Consider the following 17,090-nt stretch of genomic DNA (forward strand, 5'->3'; position numbering starts at 1 on the left):
CATTTAGGTAAAGAAAAGGAAGACAAACAAGCACTGAAAAAAACTAAGTATACAGAGGTAGCAGAAAGTTAACCGGGGGGAGGGGGGGGAGAGTCTTGTTTTTTCTTAAATACACACTATAACTTTCTAAAGCAATCTGAATAAGAGACTGGTAGGCCTTACACAATGTTACAATTTGATAATTTGTTGTTTGTTTACCATAATTTGTCCTGGGTCGTGCAGTTGACAGGGCAACTGAAGACCTTCTTCTATACACAATGTGTTAAAAGAAGGTGAACGGGAAGATCGTTGAATAAATTATAAATAGCAACGATCCCACGACAAACCCCTCATGTAAAACATACGTAATCAGTTATATTCGTTCACGCTAGTATTTTACCACAGGAATAGTGAAGCACCAAATAAGCATATATTTGGAGTTAGATAACATATTAGTTTTTAATCCTATCAAATGTTTTTGGTTAATTATGAAAACAAGAATGTGACATATCTATCAGACTAGAAAGGCTGTTCATCAATCAGTGAAACTAATCAACGCCAGGCTCATGGAACTACTAGTGCGGAAAACGAAATGACAAGGATTGAACATGTTGAACTCATTTTAGTAGTATGGGGTTTTAAATGGGGAGATAAACACGTTCTCCCCGTTTAACCGCGGCTGACACAGTTCAAAACCGCGCGGACCCCACCCCGTGGTCGCGAGCGCTACCGAGCGCACGGCGACCACGGCGGGCCTTGCTCTGCGGGAACAAAGGAACGACACACTGGCTGACACAAACAAGGCATTTATTGCTATAACAACAATAACGCCAGCTAGCAACAAAACATACTGAGGAATCGAGGATATCCGACTCACCAGCACGGCTACGAGCGAACGTTCGCCCACGCTATGGCAAAGAGATAAGCTCAGAGGCCGGACGGGACGGGGTGGCTGGAGCAAGTTCCGACCACGAGGCGCCCGCAGCAGAGAGCGGAGCGGCTCGCGAAACGTCCGCGAGCTTTCCGGTCCCAAGGAGAAGAGAGCCCGTCGCTCCCCGCGAGCGTGCAGCAAAACGCCATCCGTGGCGCTGGTGTCACTGCGACGCGAGCGCCCTCCTCTGTTAGTTAAAGTAACCAAACTGCGAAGAATGCGTTTCGGGGGAGCTAACTAGAGTTGGAGTGCATTGCGGGAAAGCGAACCACAGGGGACGAACGAGTGCGTCCCCACAGTAGCTATCTAGGCAACGTACAATACAACAGGCAATACAGACAACTTGAGATCCCCGAAAGATGTATAATTTTGGTATCGATATAGCAACGGGAACGGTGTGACGTCACATCCACCGGAAGTTGTCACGGCATAGTGTCCTCGACTTTCGCCTCTCAACACTTTAGTTTTTAGTTGCGGATGCGATAGTGTTAACGCTCCCGTTCAGCACGAAAATCAGCGTCGGCATTTTGAACGAAACAAACCAAGCACTTCCAGAAGAAAGCATTTTTGAACGGGAAAGAGTATATGAAAGAAATTCTATCATATATAGCAATATTTGACAATAAAAATGAATATATCCGGCGATCTCCTGTCGGCGGGCTTCTATATTCTTGCTATTAACGTTTTTGCTCTGGAAAGAAGTGTCAGCCACTTGTTTTCTATGGCCGTCTTCACTGCTCGATGGAAGTGAGGGAAATGCCCTAAAAAAAGATGTGGTTACACATCGGAAAAACGAACCATTACGTTCAATACTTCTATAACAATATCTCACAATATTGCAGTATTCGGAACTTTTGCCCAAGAATGCTTGACATGCGCAGCTATCCCACCTGTCGCCTAGGTCACGTGGTCTTGTGACGTCATCGGAACCTACCCACTACGGTAGGTGGTAACCTGCCTACCAAATTGTTAGCAAACTGACCACCTTTTCAGGTGGTCACCAGAGTCGCGAGATACTGGTCACTTGAGGTCGCTTGAGAAAAGCAAGCAACCTGAGTCTCACAAGCCCCACCGGTGACTATTTTTCAAACGGCGACCTGCCGGGAAAGTTTCGCATCGCTTAAGCGCTGCACCACTGCACCTGGAGTGGTATGAGGACTCCCGCGATCTATGAATGCAATGCAGAGAATGACCATGCTAGTGAGCTGATACTCAAGAGGACCCAGGCCGCTGAAGGCAGCCATTAGTGTCTCCTCAAATGTCCCCTCCTCGTCTTTCTTTGGCCTTCTGTCAATTTTGCCATGTCTCATTTTCATTTGCAGCCCGAGAAGGTTTTCCACTGCGACAGAAACTGAAATGGCATGAAAGGCTGATGCTCTGGATTCTCTGTCAGGGCACTTGTCCACGTCATGTGGCCTTTGTGCCAGACGGCAACCGTCGTTACGCAAAGAGTAAACAGATTCCGCTCTCCCAAGCCTATGACAAGGGATTGAAGACTGCCACACTCGTAAGCACAATTCTTCCAGGTTTATTTGGTTTCTCAAAACTCACACAACAAGCATGCCTTGCCCGTCGACTCTACTGCCCTTCCAACCCTCGCCTATCCCACTGCCAAGAAATCCCCTGGAAGCGACTCCAGACCTGAACTCTTCCTACCTCTCAGCTTCTATCCTACTTCCGCCGTGTTTCCCCAGAGTGCACTCTCTGCGGAGAATCGCACGCCACCCTGGACCGCATCCGCTTCGGCTGCCCTGCTGATCCTCCCCCGTAGGAACAGCCCGCCATTGGAACATGGTAGGAATGGGAGGCCCTTCTTGAGTCGCAGGACCCGGACACGCAACTTCGCTGTGTGAACCGGGATGCAAGTGCCATGGCCCTACATGGCCTGGACACATGCACGTAATGAGAGGGCTGTGCGGCGGTCCTGAGCGCTTGAACGGTCCAAACTCGCTTGCTTAATAAAGTTTTCCATCCATGCATACATTGGTTTCAGGCTGCTGTAAACCCTTACGTTGGCAAAGAAGAACTATTTGCAAAGAATGTCAACGCCCAAGGAAGTAGAAGCGACATTATTTCTCCCAAGCTACAGATCCGAATTAAAGTTTGCCTTAAGCAAACTCACCATACAGTTCATTCCTCTTCGACTATTCCTTTTACTTTATGAGCGTCATCGATGGGCCACATTTTGCAAAATCTGTCTTAATTTTGTGCAGCCTGCAGCTTCCGGTGAGGGGATATATAATATAATATAATATTCCGGTGAGGGGATATATAAAGGTAACTGCAAGTAGTACGCAGACGTGAAGTATAGATGAAGGCAGAAGTCCTCTGACCACTGTGAGCGTCTACCAGAGCACTGTCGCAATAACGTGCGCTGGCATCGAAATACCGTAGGCCGGAATTCCAGTAGACTGGAATCGCCTTAGAGTAAATCAATTCGACTTCACTCAGAGGGCCGAATTTGTGCAAAGATTCAGTGTACTTTGTTCTTCGGATCGACATATAGCTGCATGCGTTTCCAGCACCACTGCGCTCTGACTGCTTCGGGAACTCAGCTCCTGCCAGAGCACTTGCGCTGTACGTGTCATATCGAGCGCGATATTATATGTGGCTGATAACTCCCTTCTGCTGCGTGCGATTGCTGCTAGGGAGCCGACGGAGTAACAACGCGGAATTGGCAACCGTGTGATGAGGCTCATGGGAACCGTTACAGTAATTGCTTGTAAACATTAGGAGCGCCACATGTCAGGACGCATAGACTTGCGCACTTTAGGATGTACCGAACTCCATCGTTCTTTTCCGCCTTTTCTTGCAGTTTGTCGATTGGATGTTAAGGCTGAACGTCTCCAATATCACCGGCTTCCTCCTCAGCATTCGCAACTTGACCCGAAGCCCAGCCGAAACGAATGCCGTGCTAAAAGTTATGGATGAATTCTGGTGCAGTAATCTACAGAACATGTGAGACAACAGGGACATTTCTTATTGCTTCAATATGAACTTAAAATGAAGAGTTTAGTTTCTGTACTATGAAATGGCAGAATTACGATTGCCGAAAGTTTAAAAGGAGATAGAGTATAAAAATGTGAAAAACCTCAGACATGTTCTGCTCAACACATGGTTCTTCATCTCAATTGTCTCTCTACGCCGAGTTGCGCCAACGGGCAGACGGGCTAAAAGAGTGCACCCGAGATGCCTGGCTATGAACAGCATCCAGTGCAATACGAAGAATGAAACTTTGTATATTGTGCGAATGAAGTGAAGGGAATATGAACTGAGAGAAAAACGAAGCGTTTAGTGTGAAAGAACTCTTTAAGATTACGTTCTTTCGCAGATTCTTAGAGAGCCTTTTCCTGCTTAATGGACGTTTATTGGTGGCCACGGGCATTCAAAATTCTTTCCGATTAGTACAGATAGGAGGAACTCAGAAAAGGTATCGCTGTAGTTGCCTTTCCTCCATCTGGAAAATGCGTGCGCGTTTATCCTTATTTAAATAAGCTTTTGTATGCGAGGTTAGAAACAATAAATACTCAGGACTGATTTTTGTGGTAAAAATGACGAAGTTGAATGGAGCGATGGCCGCAGCTGGCAAATGACAGGGATAATTGGAGAGAGAGACCTTTGCCGTGCAGTGGGCAACGTCAGGCTGATGATGATGCTGCTGAAATATTTGTAATGGGGGACGCGTGTTAAATAGTGTCCGTCTATTTCAGGATCAAAGGAAGGTGTATTTTCGGCTTTGTTTGTAAATATAAAATATGAAGTTTTTGTTTAATTAGCTGTAATCCGGGATGTTGTGGAACATATACTAACAGCGTTCAGTGCCCAATTTTGTGTTGACTATTCTTGATTTCAAATACCCGAGTAAATTAATCATCCACAAAAAGCTGTACTCGAACATAGGGTACAGCGGAGACTGCAGTTCGATTGATGTAACACAAATACAACATGGAACGCAGCACAGACAGCGGAGGGAAACTGAAGGGTAGCCCCAGGACATTTGATTTCGCATCGCCTCCACGAACTATGTTTTGTGAGGGAGGTGAGCTTTTATCTACAACGTGCTATCCCAGTTTATGGCAAGGTCAAACAGCCCATTAAGAAGCTCTACATCTGGGACACACTCGAATGTTTTTGATCCCTGCTGTTTATTGCTTTAGAGCAATCGTGCCGTGTTTCTACAAGTTGGGTAAGAGTAGATAACATTCGTGCGAAACCGTGTTTATGTGCAAATTTTTCTGTCCTTTTGTTCTCTTTCATCTTTTCTGTTCATTTTGTCATCACTATGCACATAAATATTCTGTGAAGTCTAGGATAAGTGAACCGAGCCAGTTTTGTGCAAGCAGTTCTTATCTCGCCTATTTCTGCGTGTGTTGTGGGGATTTAATCCACGCAGAGAGGACTTTCGGCTTTCGGGCCTCCGGCTGCGTTGTGTCGGTCGGATTCATGCCTTGCCCGAAGAGCTACAGCAAAAGACTGCGAAACTGGAGCTTGGAACTTCTGGCATGTCAGAGTGAGACAGCTAAAATCTTTTCTTTTACTCACATACTCACTCGAGCCCAATTGAGCGATTGCGCGTGTGATTGTGAGTTGCATCAAGGGTACTGACAGCTCTGCGATGCAAAAAGAAATATTTATAATGCGAAACAATAGAAACCAAATGAATAGTGAAACAAGAAAATACCAAAAGTTCATAGATGGTTTCCTTGCCAACGCATTAGAATCAGTTCAAAATCGCGCAATTAGATTTATTCATGCATCGTACTCGTACAATGTCACCAGCATTTCAGCTTTAAAAGCATACTCCGGTTTAGCAACGCTTTCACGTCGACGTCCCATTTCCAGCCTTTCAGTGCACCACAAGTTTCTTTTCATCCTTTAATCAAGCACCATACACCATGGCAGCAGCACGCATATCTCATCGAACCAGTCATCCACTTCAAGTTGCGTGCCCACGTGCCCGGGCCACCACCTTCACTGCCTCATTTTGTTGCGAAAGCAACACTACGCGAGTCGCCGAGCCATTTCGCGGAGCTGACGAAAGACCATACTGCGCATGCGCGAGGAGCCCTGACGTCACACGGCGCACAGCTGGCGCGCCGTCGCTGCGCGGGTGACTCAGGGTTGCCGCCGCCGCGCTCGCCAGTTGCGCATGCGCAGTAGCGGCGCATAGCTAGCGTGCCGGGGCCGCCGCCGCTGCCTGCGCGCTTCAATCGCCTCTCATTCTCTCCTCGTTGTTTTCGCAATCCTCCAGGTTTAACCAGAGCTAAACCACTGCCAATTTTTTTCTTCCGAACCGCCACTGACTCGAAAGGCCTTCCCAAAATTGCTGCTACTACCTGCTCATCTTCGTTTTGGCAACTTGTATTTGATAATTTTTTGAATAATTATTTGCCATGATCCTTGACAAGAACCCACCCGTTATGCGACGCCCCTACTGGGGACTTTTAACGTAATAAATTGAACTGAACTATTGTCTCCAAAGCAATAAGGAAGGAAACGTGGTAAAGTATGGGGACGACATCAGCAGGCAAACTGTGACGTTTTACTGCATGACAATACCATAATATATCATGGTAAAAGTTCATACATAGCAAATAATATTCACTGAAAAAAAAACCGGAAAAGTGAGTTCTGCAATAAAAAACTGAAAAAGTCCGTCGTCGAATTCTTATAAAATAAAAACCGAGCAGTCCAACCTCTAGTTATTACCTACGTGTGCACAAGTAGGTCAACTATTTGAGGGGGCAACGAAAGGATCGCTCACGTAGCCCTCTCCAAATCCAGAAATACGTTCGGATTCCACGACGTCCATGAACACGTTGTTTGGTTTTCTTATTACAATAGTTCTATTTACATCAGGAGATCTTTGTTTTCTTTCGTTACCCTGTTTTTCGCCCTGCTGCCATTTTTCAGAAGTACGTACTAACACGCCCAATGCGTAGCATTAATCAACTTGCAACTTCATTTTATTATGGGGTTCTCCATACGGGGGACTTTGAAGCAGCGCTTTCTCTTGTTTTCCTTATTGTTTCTTCATCAGAAAGGCTACCTGCTCGCTTTGCACAGCCCACGACAGCAAGCGGCTACTGGATCGCATGGCCGCGGACCTAGCACAATCCGTGAAGGAAGGCATTATAGAAACAGCGTGAGTCAGCGAACCTGGATGGCTCTTGTTTGTAACATGTTTCGATTTGTCACGAACCGCAAAAAGCGCGCTAAGAGCGCATGCAAAAGATGAGTGTTGAATGAATGAATGAATGAATGAATGAATGAATGAATGAATGAATGAATGAATGAATGAAAAACTTTATTGTCACAAGCGGTTTCTCAGCGTAGGTGGAGCCCTCAGTCCAGGGCCCCAGTGCATCTCAGTGCATCGCCTGGGAACTTTTCAACACTGGTGTCAGAGTGTTGAAAAGTTCCCAGAAGATGCACTGAGATATCTTCAACCCCTCCCGTTCTCCAACACCGACATATCGGCGAGCGTACCGGCTCGCTTGATGCATTGAAATTATTTTACTTTAATTAATTGATACCCCCGTCATACGGTCACCGCTAGGGCCTTTGAGAATCAGGTCCTTAAGTTCAAAGGCGTAAAGAGAGCCGCTACACCGCACCATTGTTGCGCCTTTGTCGCTAAAGGCCTTGGAGGTGAGGGCGCACATCGGGGACCTTTGGAGTACAGAAAGGCGCGGCCTTCGAGAGCGTCAGACCGCAGTGCCGTCCAACTACAAAAAGTGAAAAGAATAAAAAAAATATACACGAAGTTAACAATGTCTGACAAAATCTTTAAAATACTAAAGGCTTGTCTCGTTTTGGTTTCTGGGCGAGTATTTATATTTTGTGCCCAGATTTGAACGCAGTAAAATTCTTGCAGCTACACCGAGTGTCCCTATTGGCGGAGGCAATACTCAAAACCTGCTGCTGCTGCTGTTGATAATGAAGATGAGAGTAGCTGTCACAATTCTTCTCGGGAAACAATAAAGATGAAAAGAAATGTCTGAGCTGAACGAATGAATAGACTACACCCCTTAATTTTAAAGCGCTCACTTCAGCCACCTCATGCGCAGCAGTGGTTGCTAAGGTCAGAGGAGGCGCTGCTAAGGTGGATGCCAATGAGTAATTACTCCCTTATCACAAATCTTCTCCTTCTTGGGGGGCTTCTCCTAAACATTTGCTCAAGCCTCAACGACTGTTCCACCTTTGGTCTGCACCATTGTACTGCATCGCTTCTCCTTTGAGCTTTCTGTCCTTTGGTGAAAAGAGGTGCCTTTGCTGGAAAGGTCCCCGAGGAATGCCGTGTGATAGGGGTATTTACAATTTGAATTAATTAAAACGCCTTCATTTCAGCTAAAGTAGTAGTAGTCGTACAAAACTTTATTCCGCAAAATGGGACGGGGTTTAGGGGTTGGGGTCCTGAGCAGCAGGTGGTGCTCCTAGGTACAGGATCCCATTGGTTCTTGCTGCCTCCTCGGCCCGCTCAACAAGCGCAAGCTGATCTTGCGGGTCGGAGCTGGACAGAATCTGCTTCCACTGCTCGACTGATAGGTTTGTAACTTTGGGCTCTATCGGGCTCGCCCGACAGCACCATGTGGAGTGTTAGAGGGTGGCTATCTCTCCGCACCACACGCATTCTGGAGTGTATTGCGTAGGCCAAATCTTACTGTATATGTAGCGACTTGGGTATGACACGGCAGAGGAGGTGGCAATAGCTTTAGCCATCACGGAAGCAAACAGAAACAACAAGAACATTCCAGCTAAACGGAACCTGTTCGCCGGGTCTATTCAATTCAACCAATTCAACTAGGCTTTAATCTTTCAAGATTGGGAAATTCAATCCCGTTACCAGAAATTCGGAAGAGCGCATTGGCACGCAGCCCAGCCTTGCTATAGCCTTGCGGCCGATGGCGCTTCAAAAAGAGAAGACCCGTTTTTGCGCATAAGCAATCTTAGGGACAACACACTGGGCTTCCTCACGGGATTTAGCGTCTAGGTAGTCTCCCGCGCAAGTAAAGAGGAGGCGCTGCCCGCGCACGTCACACGTAGCGGAAAATCGATGCTTTGCCTAACATTTCGTCAGAAATGAAATTAAAAAAGAAGTAGGGTAGTCCTGTAACCGCCAAATTATGTCCCGAAAAGCCAACCAGAATCGCCAAATTTTTTTCGCAATTTTTTGGCGAAAAGCACTGCTGTCAGGCTTGAAACACGCTCTAAAGCGCGAAACGCGTTTTTCATGGACAACTGCCGCCATCTAGTATTGAAAATTGCAACCAACGGAATTGCCGACCTTAAATTGTTTTTGGCGGTGGGAGCAGCACAACATTAGGCCGGACGTGCGTGACTCGTCATGAATGATATTGGCACTATCTCCCATGACGAGTACAGCTCGTGGTTTCGTGGTTAAAGGGCTAGTCCGCACTCGCAAACGCCTGGCAGCGAATGTCATACGAATTTAAGCAGGAAAGGTTGCAAAATACCCAGGAAAAATGGCATCTCTCCAGTCGTTAAAAAGTAGATGAGCACTCAAAGGGGCGTTAGAACCGTCAATGATCTTGGCGGGTGATCTGTTCAGCAGGCACCCTGTGTTAGGTAATGCAAAGCTTCTAGTAGAGACCACAGACAACTGCCTCGCTTGAACTGCCTTGGCACTTAAAAGTCCTGCATAGATAACTTGTGACATTTTTTTTTAAATGCGAGAGCATTAGAGTTGATCCGAGACGAATTTGGCTGATAGGTCGAAAGGGCTGACGTAACTTCTCACGTCGTCGTAACCTGCCCTGATGAGCCTCGCTAAGTGGTCGAGAGAGGTCGCGTGACTTTGTGACGCCATCACAAACTGCGCACCATGCCAGGTGGTAATAAAATAATAATTGGTCAAAACTGGTCACACGCCCTTGTGATATTGTCACGGCCTGTCCACCGGATTGTAAGCAACCTACTGTAATATCCCGAGTCATCGCCGACCCTCCCGTCAACTGAAGTTCATAGAAAACGTGGGGCTGCCCATGCCTCGGGGAACAAACGAAAGAGGTCAGAAAAGGAAAGAAAATATGCATTTTCTCGTTTGCATGTAGCGTGTCTTGACAAGAGATACACTTAATTATAATCACGAGATGTTATCTTGTTCGCAACATTGTTAATGCAATGTTTTACTGTCCTCCAAATTCGCAGCTTGCGTCACGGGAGGGCAGCTCCAGAAGAGTGCAATTCGAAGCCGCGACTGCGAATAGCCTGTGCCCAAAAGTGAACGCATTATATAAAACGAAACAAACAAAAACATGCACCAAAAATTAGAAGGCAAAAAAAAGAACCAGCAATCGGGCACAGCCGAGGGAGAAAGGCATCCGAGTAACAAGCTAGCCAACTGACGAGCACGTTGCGGCGCTTCAAAGCGAACGGTGAATAAAAAACGCAGAAGAAATGATTCCTTAGTCGTTCGATGACCTTCACTTTCTTCTTGACTGTGTAGCTGTTTCTCACCGCGTTCCTCGTAGACGGACAGAGGAACGGACGGACGAAACACTAATGTGTATCTCTCGGAAACGCAAACAAGCCTGCAGGCTTTTAGTGGTCCACGTCTTTCTGTGCTATGCGCCTCGCTGAAATCTAATACCCGGGCCACACGCTCACAAGAAATGGCAGTAAATGCTTAAGGCCTTAAGATTGTTAATGCCAATATTTTCCGAGTTGGCGCTACACGTCCACATTTAATGCCATTATCAAAAGTGACGATGACGATATCGCTTGCAAGGTAGTCAAAAATTTCATCTGAATATAAACATTGCTAATGAGCACAATATATGGGAAAGATTGTTCAAATGTAATATAAAAACGATTTTCCAGAAAATGCGGCTGTTCCTGCTTTACAAGTCGTAAAAAGTAGCCGTAAACTCGCATGTCAGCGGTTATATTAACTCTATGATGTCAGCACCCAAGTCGAGAGTACCTGTAAATAAGGCTGGTTAAAATGGCACTCTTCGAGTCGAAAATGCGGTATAGATGCCTCATCTGACTGAAAGTTAAGAATTAACTTTTTTCTGCTGGTTAGCAAGTTATTACTAACAAAGCTGCATGCTTTTCTTCGTGCGGAATGGGAACGAGAGCACGCATTGCACGGGCAAATGAGTTGTGGCGAACTCAGTAGGTCGCGAGTGGCAGTAAGGCTAATGCCATTAAATTTATGCGTGTGGCACCGCACGAATGCCATTAAAACTTAAGGCAGTAAGCACTTAATGGCATTAAATCTGTCCGTGTGGCACGGGTATAAGCGGGTCTTGAGAGGCCTTGAACTCTCCGCAGGGACATCACTTGGAGACTGATTGACGAATATTTGACGATTGCGGAGGCGCCTGGATGCGACCTGTGGCTTCGAAGCTCGGGAGAGGTGCGGTTCAGCGAATTTATGGTCCTACAGAGCGGGTACGCGTACATCCACATCGAGCAGAAGCTATGGCCATCATTCAACTTCTGGGACTGCGTTTGGGCGATCCTCACTTTCCAGATACACTGGCCGTCTATCGTGGTGAGTTCGGGATTATGGACTTCAGCTGTGGTCTGCCATGAGTTCGAAGAAATAAATATTAGGTGTGTAAGTTAAACCTATAATTAAACGCAACCTCTTTGTCTCGCGGTGACGGAGTTGAATGGGCATTCGCAAGCACGAACCAGAGTGCGCAAAAAGTGCGATATCAAGCTGTGAATTTACGCATGAGTAGTCAGTTTTAGTGGATGTATATGGCGCCTCGACGAGGAAGAAAGACATCAGGCTGGGAGACTGCCTCCTTACGTTTGCTCAAGATAAAATTTTTGTTTCTCTTTCTCTCTCTCTCTCTATTTCAGGCGCGTCGAGCTTATCTGAGGTAGTATCCTGAAGGGCAAACTTGGATGAAATCTCAAACCTAGGAATCATTCGTAACTCAGCACATTAAAATGAAGGAGAAAGAACGAAATTCCGAAATTCGCCATAATAACGACCATGCATGCTTCCTTCAATATATGGTTGAGTTTAACCTGTTTAAGGAAGCAGAGTGAAATAGTGTCTTTTGTTTAGCATTTTAGTTATTAAACTACATCTGAAATTGAATTATTCCAATGTTACTCAAGAAATATCTAATATCTGCACCACGTACATTCTTCCACCGTGATCTGTACAGTTAATCTCGTCTTGCATGTTGGTGGTATACCTCTTTGTCGTCCCATAAAAGCGGTAATTTCGCGGAACGAGGGAATTTGCCTATTTGTATCCCGAAAGTAATGCACTGTCATCACCAATAAATCAACTTAATGATTTGTGCATTATGCCTAAACATATTCACTAACGCTTCAGAAAAATATTTACGCCGTACACAATTTTGTACTTCTTCATACATGCCTCAATTGATTTCATTACAGTTGTGCGTGCGTTTGCCTCACTTACTTTTTTCTGACAACCAGAAAATTAAGAAGAAACATCTTCAGCAGCAAGAATCCAGCGCCGTGGCGAAGGACTTGGCGCAGATGACCCGCCAGCAAACCTTCCTCAGATGTCTGGAAATGAAGAGGATGAAGTATATGAACCGTCTGTCAGCGCCATACCACAATGCTCAAAAATAAACATCATTGTATCTTTGCCTGAGCTAAATAGGACTGAGGAAATGTACTTAAATACGACACACTTTCAAAATGGGAAACCTTCGAAGTTTCGTGCCGCAGTACGTGATCTGGACTACGCCCCATACGACTTGTTCCTCTGATGCCAGTGCTTTCGATGCCACTCAGTTATATGAAACGTTCCGGCGCATAACTCCTAAAATTGGTAGCACCCACCCTTGTTGCACTCTGGAACGCTTCCAGAGTGCCAAATGGTGATTTACGAACTGGATCACGCCGCTCACTCGACTGGTCTGAACCCGTGAGCGGCAGCGGCTCGTTCAACCGTCATCGTTCATTCCAGAGTTTTGATCTTCTTTATCAGCCTCTCAGGCACCGATGCCACCAGTTCTATAAGATAACTTGCCTTTGTCATCCGGCTTGCCTGCATTTGCACACTTTTGAATGCCTTGCGAGAGCAGGACTTATCTAGGGCGGGAAGAAGGCACCTCTTAGCACCACCTCTTTTTACTAATAGAGCGAGCCGAATGAAAATTCAAATTTTTCTTTTTAGAGCTTTGCTGGTACATGTAGCAAATGCGTGAGATACAAAAGAAAAATCGAACGTCCAGAAACTGTGGGATGCCATCATTAGCAAGTTGATGGGCGAAATTAAGAACATGTGCACATAAATAAATAGTCTGATGGTATGTTGGACTGCATCCTCATTTCTGCTTTCTTGTAAGGCTTGTACGACCACCAGAAAATTGTCCACATATCTAAGAATCTTTAAAATCTCATTGTTATCAAAGCGCGCATAAACGCCTTTGTCCTTACCTGATAATACAGTCCACTCGTAATGGGGTGATGCATGACACTGAACAAACTTCCCGTGCTTAAAATTCACAAGCGTAGTCGAAAGATAAAGGTCTAAAAGCGCTAAGTTGTCGAGAGAAATTTTCAGGAACATTCCAGATAACAGGAAGGGATATCATTTTTTGAGGAACCTGGAACATCCGCAGAGGAACATTCAGCTTTTGTGCTTTGGCGTGAAAGACTATCATCAGCCCATCTTTTTCACCCTGTTTATTCATATTCTAGAGATTAGTCAAGTCTATCAACACAAAGTGCAACAGCGTGCCTCTTGAAACCCGCACTTGTTGAGCGCGTTTGCACAAAACTCTTCGCGACTGCCTCGCTCGCTTTGTCTAGGTAGGGTTTCCTCGTCAAAATCACAAACAAGCCTTCCTTGTACGATACCAGTGACGCGAGTTGATTGGAGCTCATATAACTAAGAGTGACTTTTAAATTGAGATTGGACTGCCTGAAATGGATATGGGGCCTCAGAAGACAATCAGTCCCTTCAGATGCGCAACTTCCCTTCTCCTCCTCAGAAGTTGGCAATCTTCGTAGCCACCGAAACAAAAAAATTCAGGGGGCACTTTGGCCATCTAAAGTGCTGCAAGGCGAAAGCGTTTCCTGGCTGCTGTTTGTTTTTATTTACTTTTTACTTTTTTTTTCATATTTTGTTTTTCATTAATTTTTCCCCTCGTTTTCTTACTTTTATTGTTTTTCATTTTATTTTCACATCGTATTTTTATTTTGTTTTTATTTTTGTTTATTTTCTTATTTCTATTTTCCTTTTCTTCACTTTACTCCTTTTATTTTATTTATGAAGCCCATGCATTCACTAGATGCGCCTTTATTCATGCTGGAACCTTGAGCCTTTTAAGCAGTGACGCCGAAAGGCGGACGAATCTGCCAACGCGTCTGTCGACACGGCTGCCGACGCGTCTGTCGACACTCCTGCCGACGAGTCTGCCGACACTCCTGTCGACGAGTCTGCCGACACGGCTGCCGACGCGCCTGTCGACACTCCTGCCGACGCGTCTGCTAACGACAGTATGAGGCATTAAAGGCTTTCGCCTTAAAACCTTTCACTGCCTCTCTAGGCTGTGTGCGTTGTCTACACTTTATCTACGCGGTTTAGCGGTAGTACTAGGGCTTCGCTATCGCACCAACTTTTCTTGCTTTTTACCTTAAATACCGAGTGTTAACACGGCGTTCAGGTTAGTAAAAATCTATAAATATGTGAAAACTTAAGGCCGGAATATAGAGACACGCTAATAATAAAATCAAGACTGTATGAGACTCCCCCCCCCCCCCCCCCCTCCCCAGCCACAAAAAAGTTTGGGGTTTAAATCGAGTCCTTTTTATTTGCGCTGTGCTTCCAAGAAACTCAATCCAACTAGCCCAAAGTAAGCTTTTGTTGCCTCATAGAGGCTTTGTAGGCATTAAAGGGATACTGAGGCGGTTTTCGAATCAGCTAACCTTCTAGGGTTTTGAAGTAGCGTCATTGCTGATCACGTCTGTGAAATTATTTTTTCGATTTTGGCTAAAACAGTGGCGCAATCACCAATTAAAAACGCGATGTTTAAATTTCCCGCGCCCCGCGCGAGCGCAGGAGAGGGGAACAGCGGAGAGGGAAACCTCGTCCATGTCGGCCAGCGTGACGTCATGTTGAGGAGCCGGGGATGCTTCGGCGCACCCGAGCGCGCTTTCAGCGCGCGTTGTTTCTCGTGCTGCATGCGTTGTTCCTCGTACTGCGTGCGTTGCGACGTACAAAGCGTGTCAGCCGACCTTGAGAATCAGATTCAACAGGTACTAATCTGCGTTCGTGTCCACGAACAACTACGGCCGCGACTGTGTCGTCTTCCACTGTTTTCCGCAAGACCACAAGCTCGCAGCGCAACCGCTCGCTGCTGTGACGAAGAATTCAAGCCGACTAAAGCAAGCTTACTCTGCTCGAAACACTTTCGTAAGAGCGGCTACAGGCAGAGCTTGTCCTAGTGTGATCTCTGGAGATTTCTGTCGAAAAGGCGCGGCTGAACCATGAAACAGTTCCATCGATTTCCTCGCGCCTAAGAGGCGTGTGCGATCCCGGCCGCGGCGGCTGAATTTCTTTGGAGGATAAATTCTAGAGGCCCGTGTACTGTGCGATGTCAGTGCACGTTAAAGAACCCCAGGTGGTCGAAATTTCCGGAGCCCTTCACTACGGCGTCTCTCATAGCCTTAGTCGCTTTGGGACGTTAAACCCCATAAACCAAACCAACCTAAGAGGCGTGTCGCCATTCCGAAGAAGCGCCTCTTTTAAAAGTAGAAACATGCTCACTTAGCCCCTGAAGAAACCATATAGAGGCTTAAGCATGTGTCGCTCTCCTCAGCTTAGGTGCGGCCAGACCACCTGAGACGTGCTCAGCAAGGCTCGGTTAGCGATTTTTTCTCGGTTCGACGTGTCCAAGCAAACAAGCAAGCAAGCAGAGCAAAGCACAATAAAGCAAAGCAAGCAAGCATCGAAGCTCTTCATATGCGGCATTTCGTTTAATCCTAGCTAAGCAATTAAAATCAAAGCGTTCGACGTTGATTTCGGATGCAAATTTATGAGAGAAATGAATGCCAACCGAGTTTTTGCAAAAAAACACCGCAACCTTACTCGGTTTCTTCATCAAGTTGTGGCAGTGGGCGAGTTGCAGCTAGCTTGGCTTTTAAACACACATATAGTTGGCAACTACTTCACTGAACCTAAACTGCAAATCTAGGAAGGGCGAACGGTTCCGAGGCAGCGATTAATATTTTCTGGCATCTGCTGAACGCGCCAGGAGTGAAGCGTATTTCTGCGCGTATTTGGCTTGGTTTCCAGCGCACCATGATTGCGTCACTATCTTGTGGTCACATACCTCGCAGTGCTTGGCCACTGCGCTTCGCTAATTTTGACACAAACTTTTTGCTCCTTCATCGTTCACTTGAAATACTTTCTTGCCCCAACCTGCAACGCCGGGTTCTGAGAACAGGATTTACACAGTGCTTTGGGCCTTTTCTTTAGGATGACGCTCTTCCGGGCGAGCCAGGAGATGTCCGGTGGTGGTAATTGACTTGAGTATTGTTCGCACACCTTCCTTTCCGAGAATGCGAGCCGATGTTGTGCTGGCACCTTTTACGCATGGTCTGTATCGCGTCTTTGACGCTGGCGTATGCTTGTGCTAGGCATAGAATTTTTTGCTTGTGTCTTTTTTGGTTTCAGGCGATACGTGGAATGAGCAAACTGTAGTATCCTTTTCTTCGGTGGTCAGTAAAAAAAAATAGTCGCCGTATTCGCTTTTACAACGACACGGAAAGCTGCGATCTGCCCTCAACGCAGCTCCGGATCCGCATCGGCAGCTTCTCCAGTCCTCAAAGTGACGTCACGACCTCTCTTGACCAATCACGGGCGGCGGCGCGCCGCGCGGCGTGCCCCGCGGCACAGGCCGCATATTTCGGCTAAAAAAGGCAATTCGCGCTTGTTTTTGCCTTATTTGGATGCGATATTCCAGTATACAGCATGAAAAACTATAGGATGCCGCTGCCAGCCCGATTTTCAGAAAAAGTGCTTCAGTCTCCCTTTAAACGATGATGCATGAACACTTTCCTATTTTTCTGTGGAGTACTCGAGTAGACAGCACTCCATTTTCTGCTTGTCGTCTTGCTCCTAACATTAGTTTGACGACACCACTTAAGAAATTTGGCACCGTTGTCCCGGTGGCTATTTAGATATAACGAGAGGAACTGCGTGATA

The 17,090-nt window shown here is 46.2% G+C and overlaps 1 protein-coding gene across 1 annotated transcript; it reads left to right on the forward strand.

The window, feature by feature from the left end:
- Nucleotides 1–2,264: 2,264 nt before the first annotated feature.
- Nucleotides 2,265–12,502, forward strand: LOC149366240 (dehydrodolichyl diphosphate synthase complex subunit DHDDS-like). Its single transcript, XM_089569944.1, has 5 exons — nucleotides 2,265–2,417; nucleotides 2,736–2,809; nucleotides 5,304–5,420; nucleotides 11,210–11,432; nucleotides 12,344–12,502. Exons 1-5 carry the CDS (start codon nucleotides 2,283–2,285, stop codon nucleotides 12,500–12,502), a joined length of 708 nt encoding a protein of 235 aa, XP_089426070.1. The 5' UTR covers nucleotides 2,265–2,282.
- Nucleotides 12,503–17,090: the final 4,588 nt, after the last annotated feature.

The sequence above is a fragment of the Amblyomma mixtum genome, chromosome 1 (genome assembly GCF_055824585.1).
Source record: "Amblyomma mixtum isolate Tamu chromosome 1, ASM5582458v1, whole genome shotgun sequence".
Taxonomy (NCBI): Eukaryota; Metazoa; Arthropoda; class Arachnida; order Ixodida; family Ixodidae; genus Amblyomma; species Amblyomma mixtum.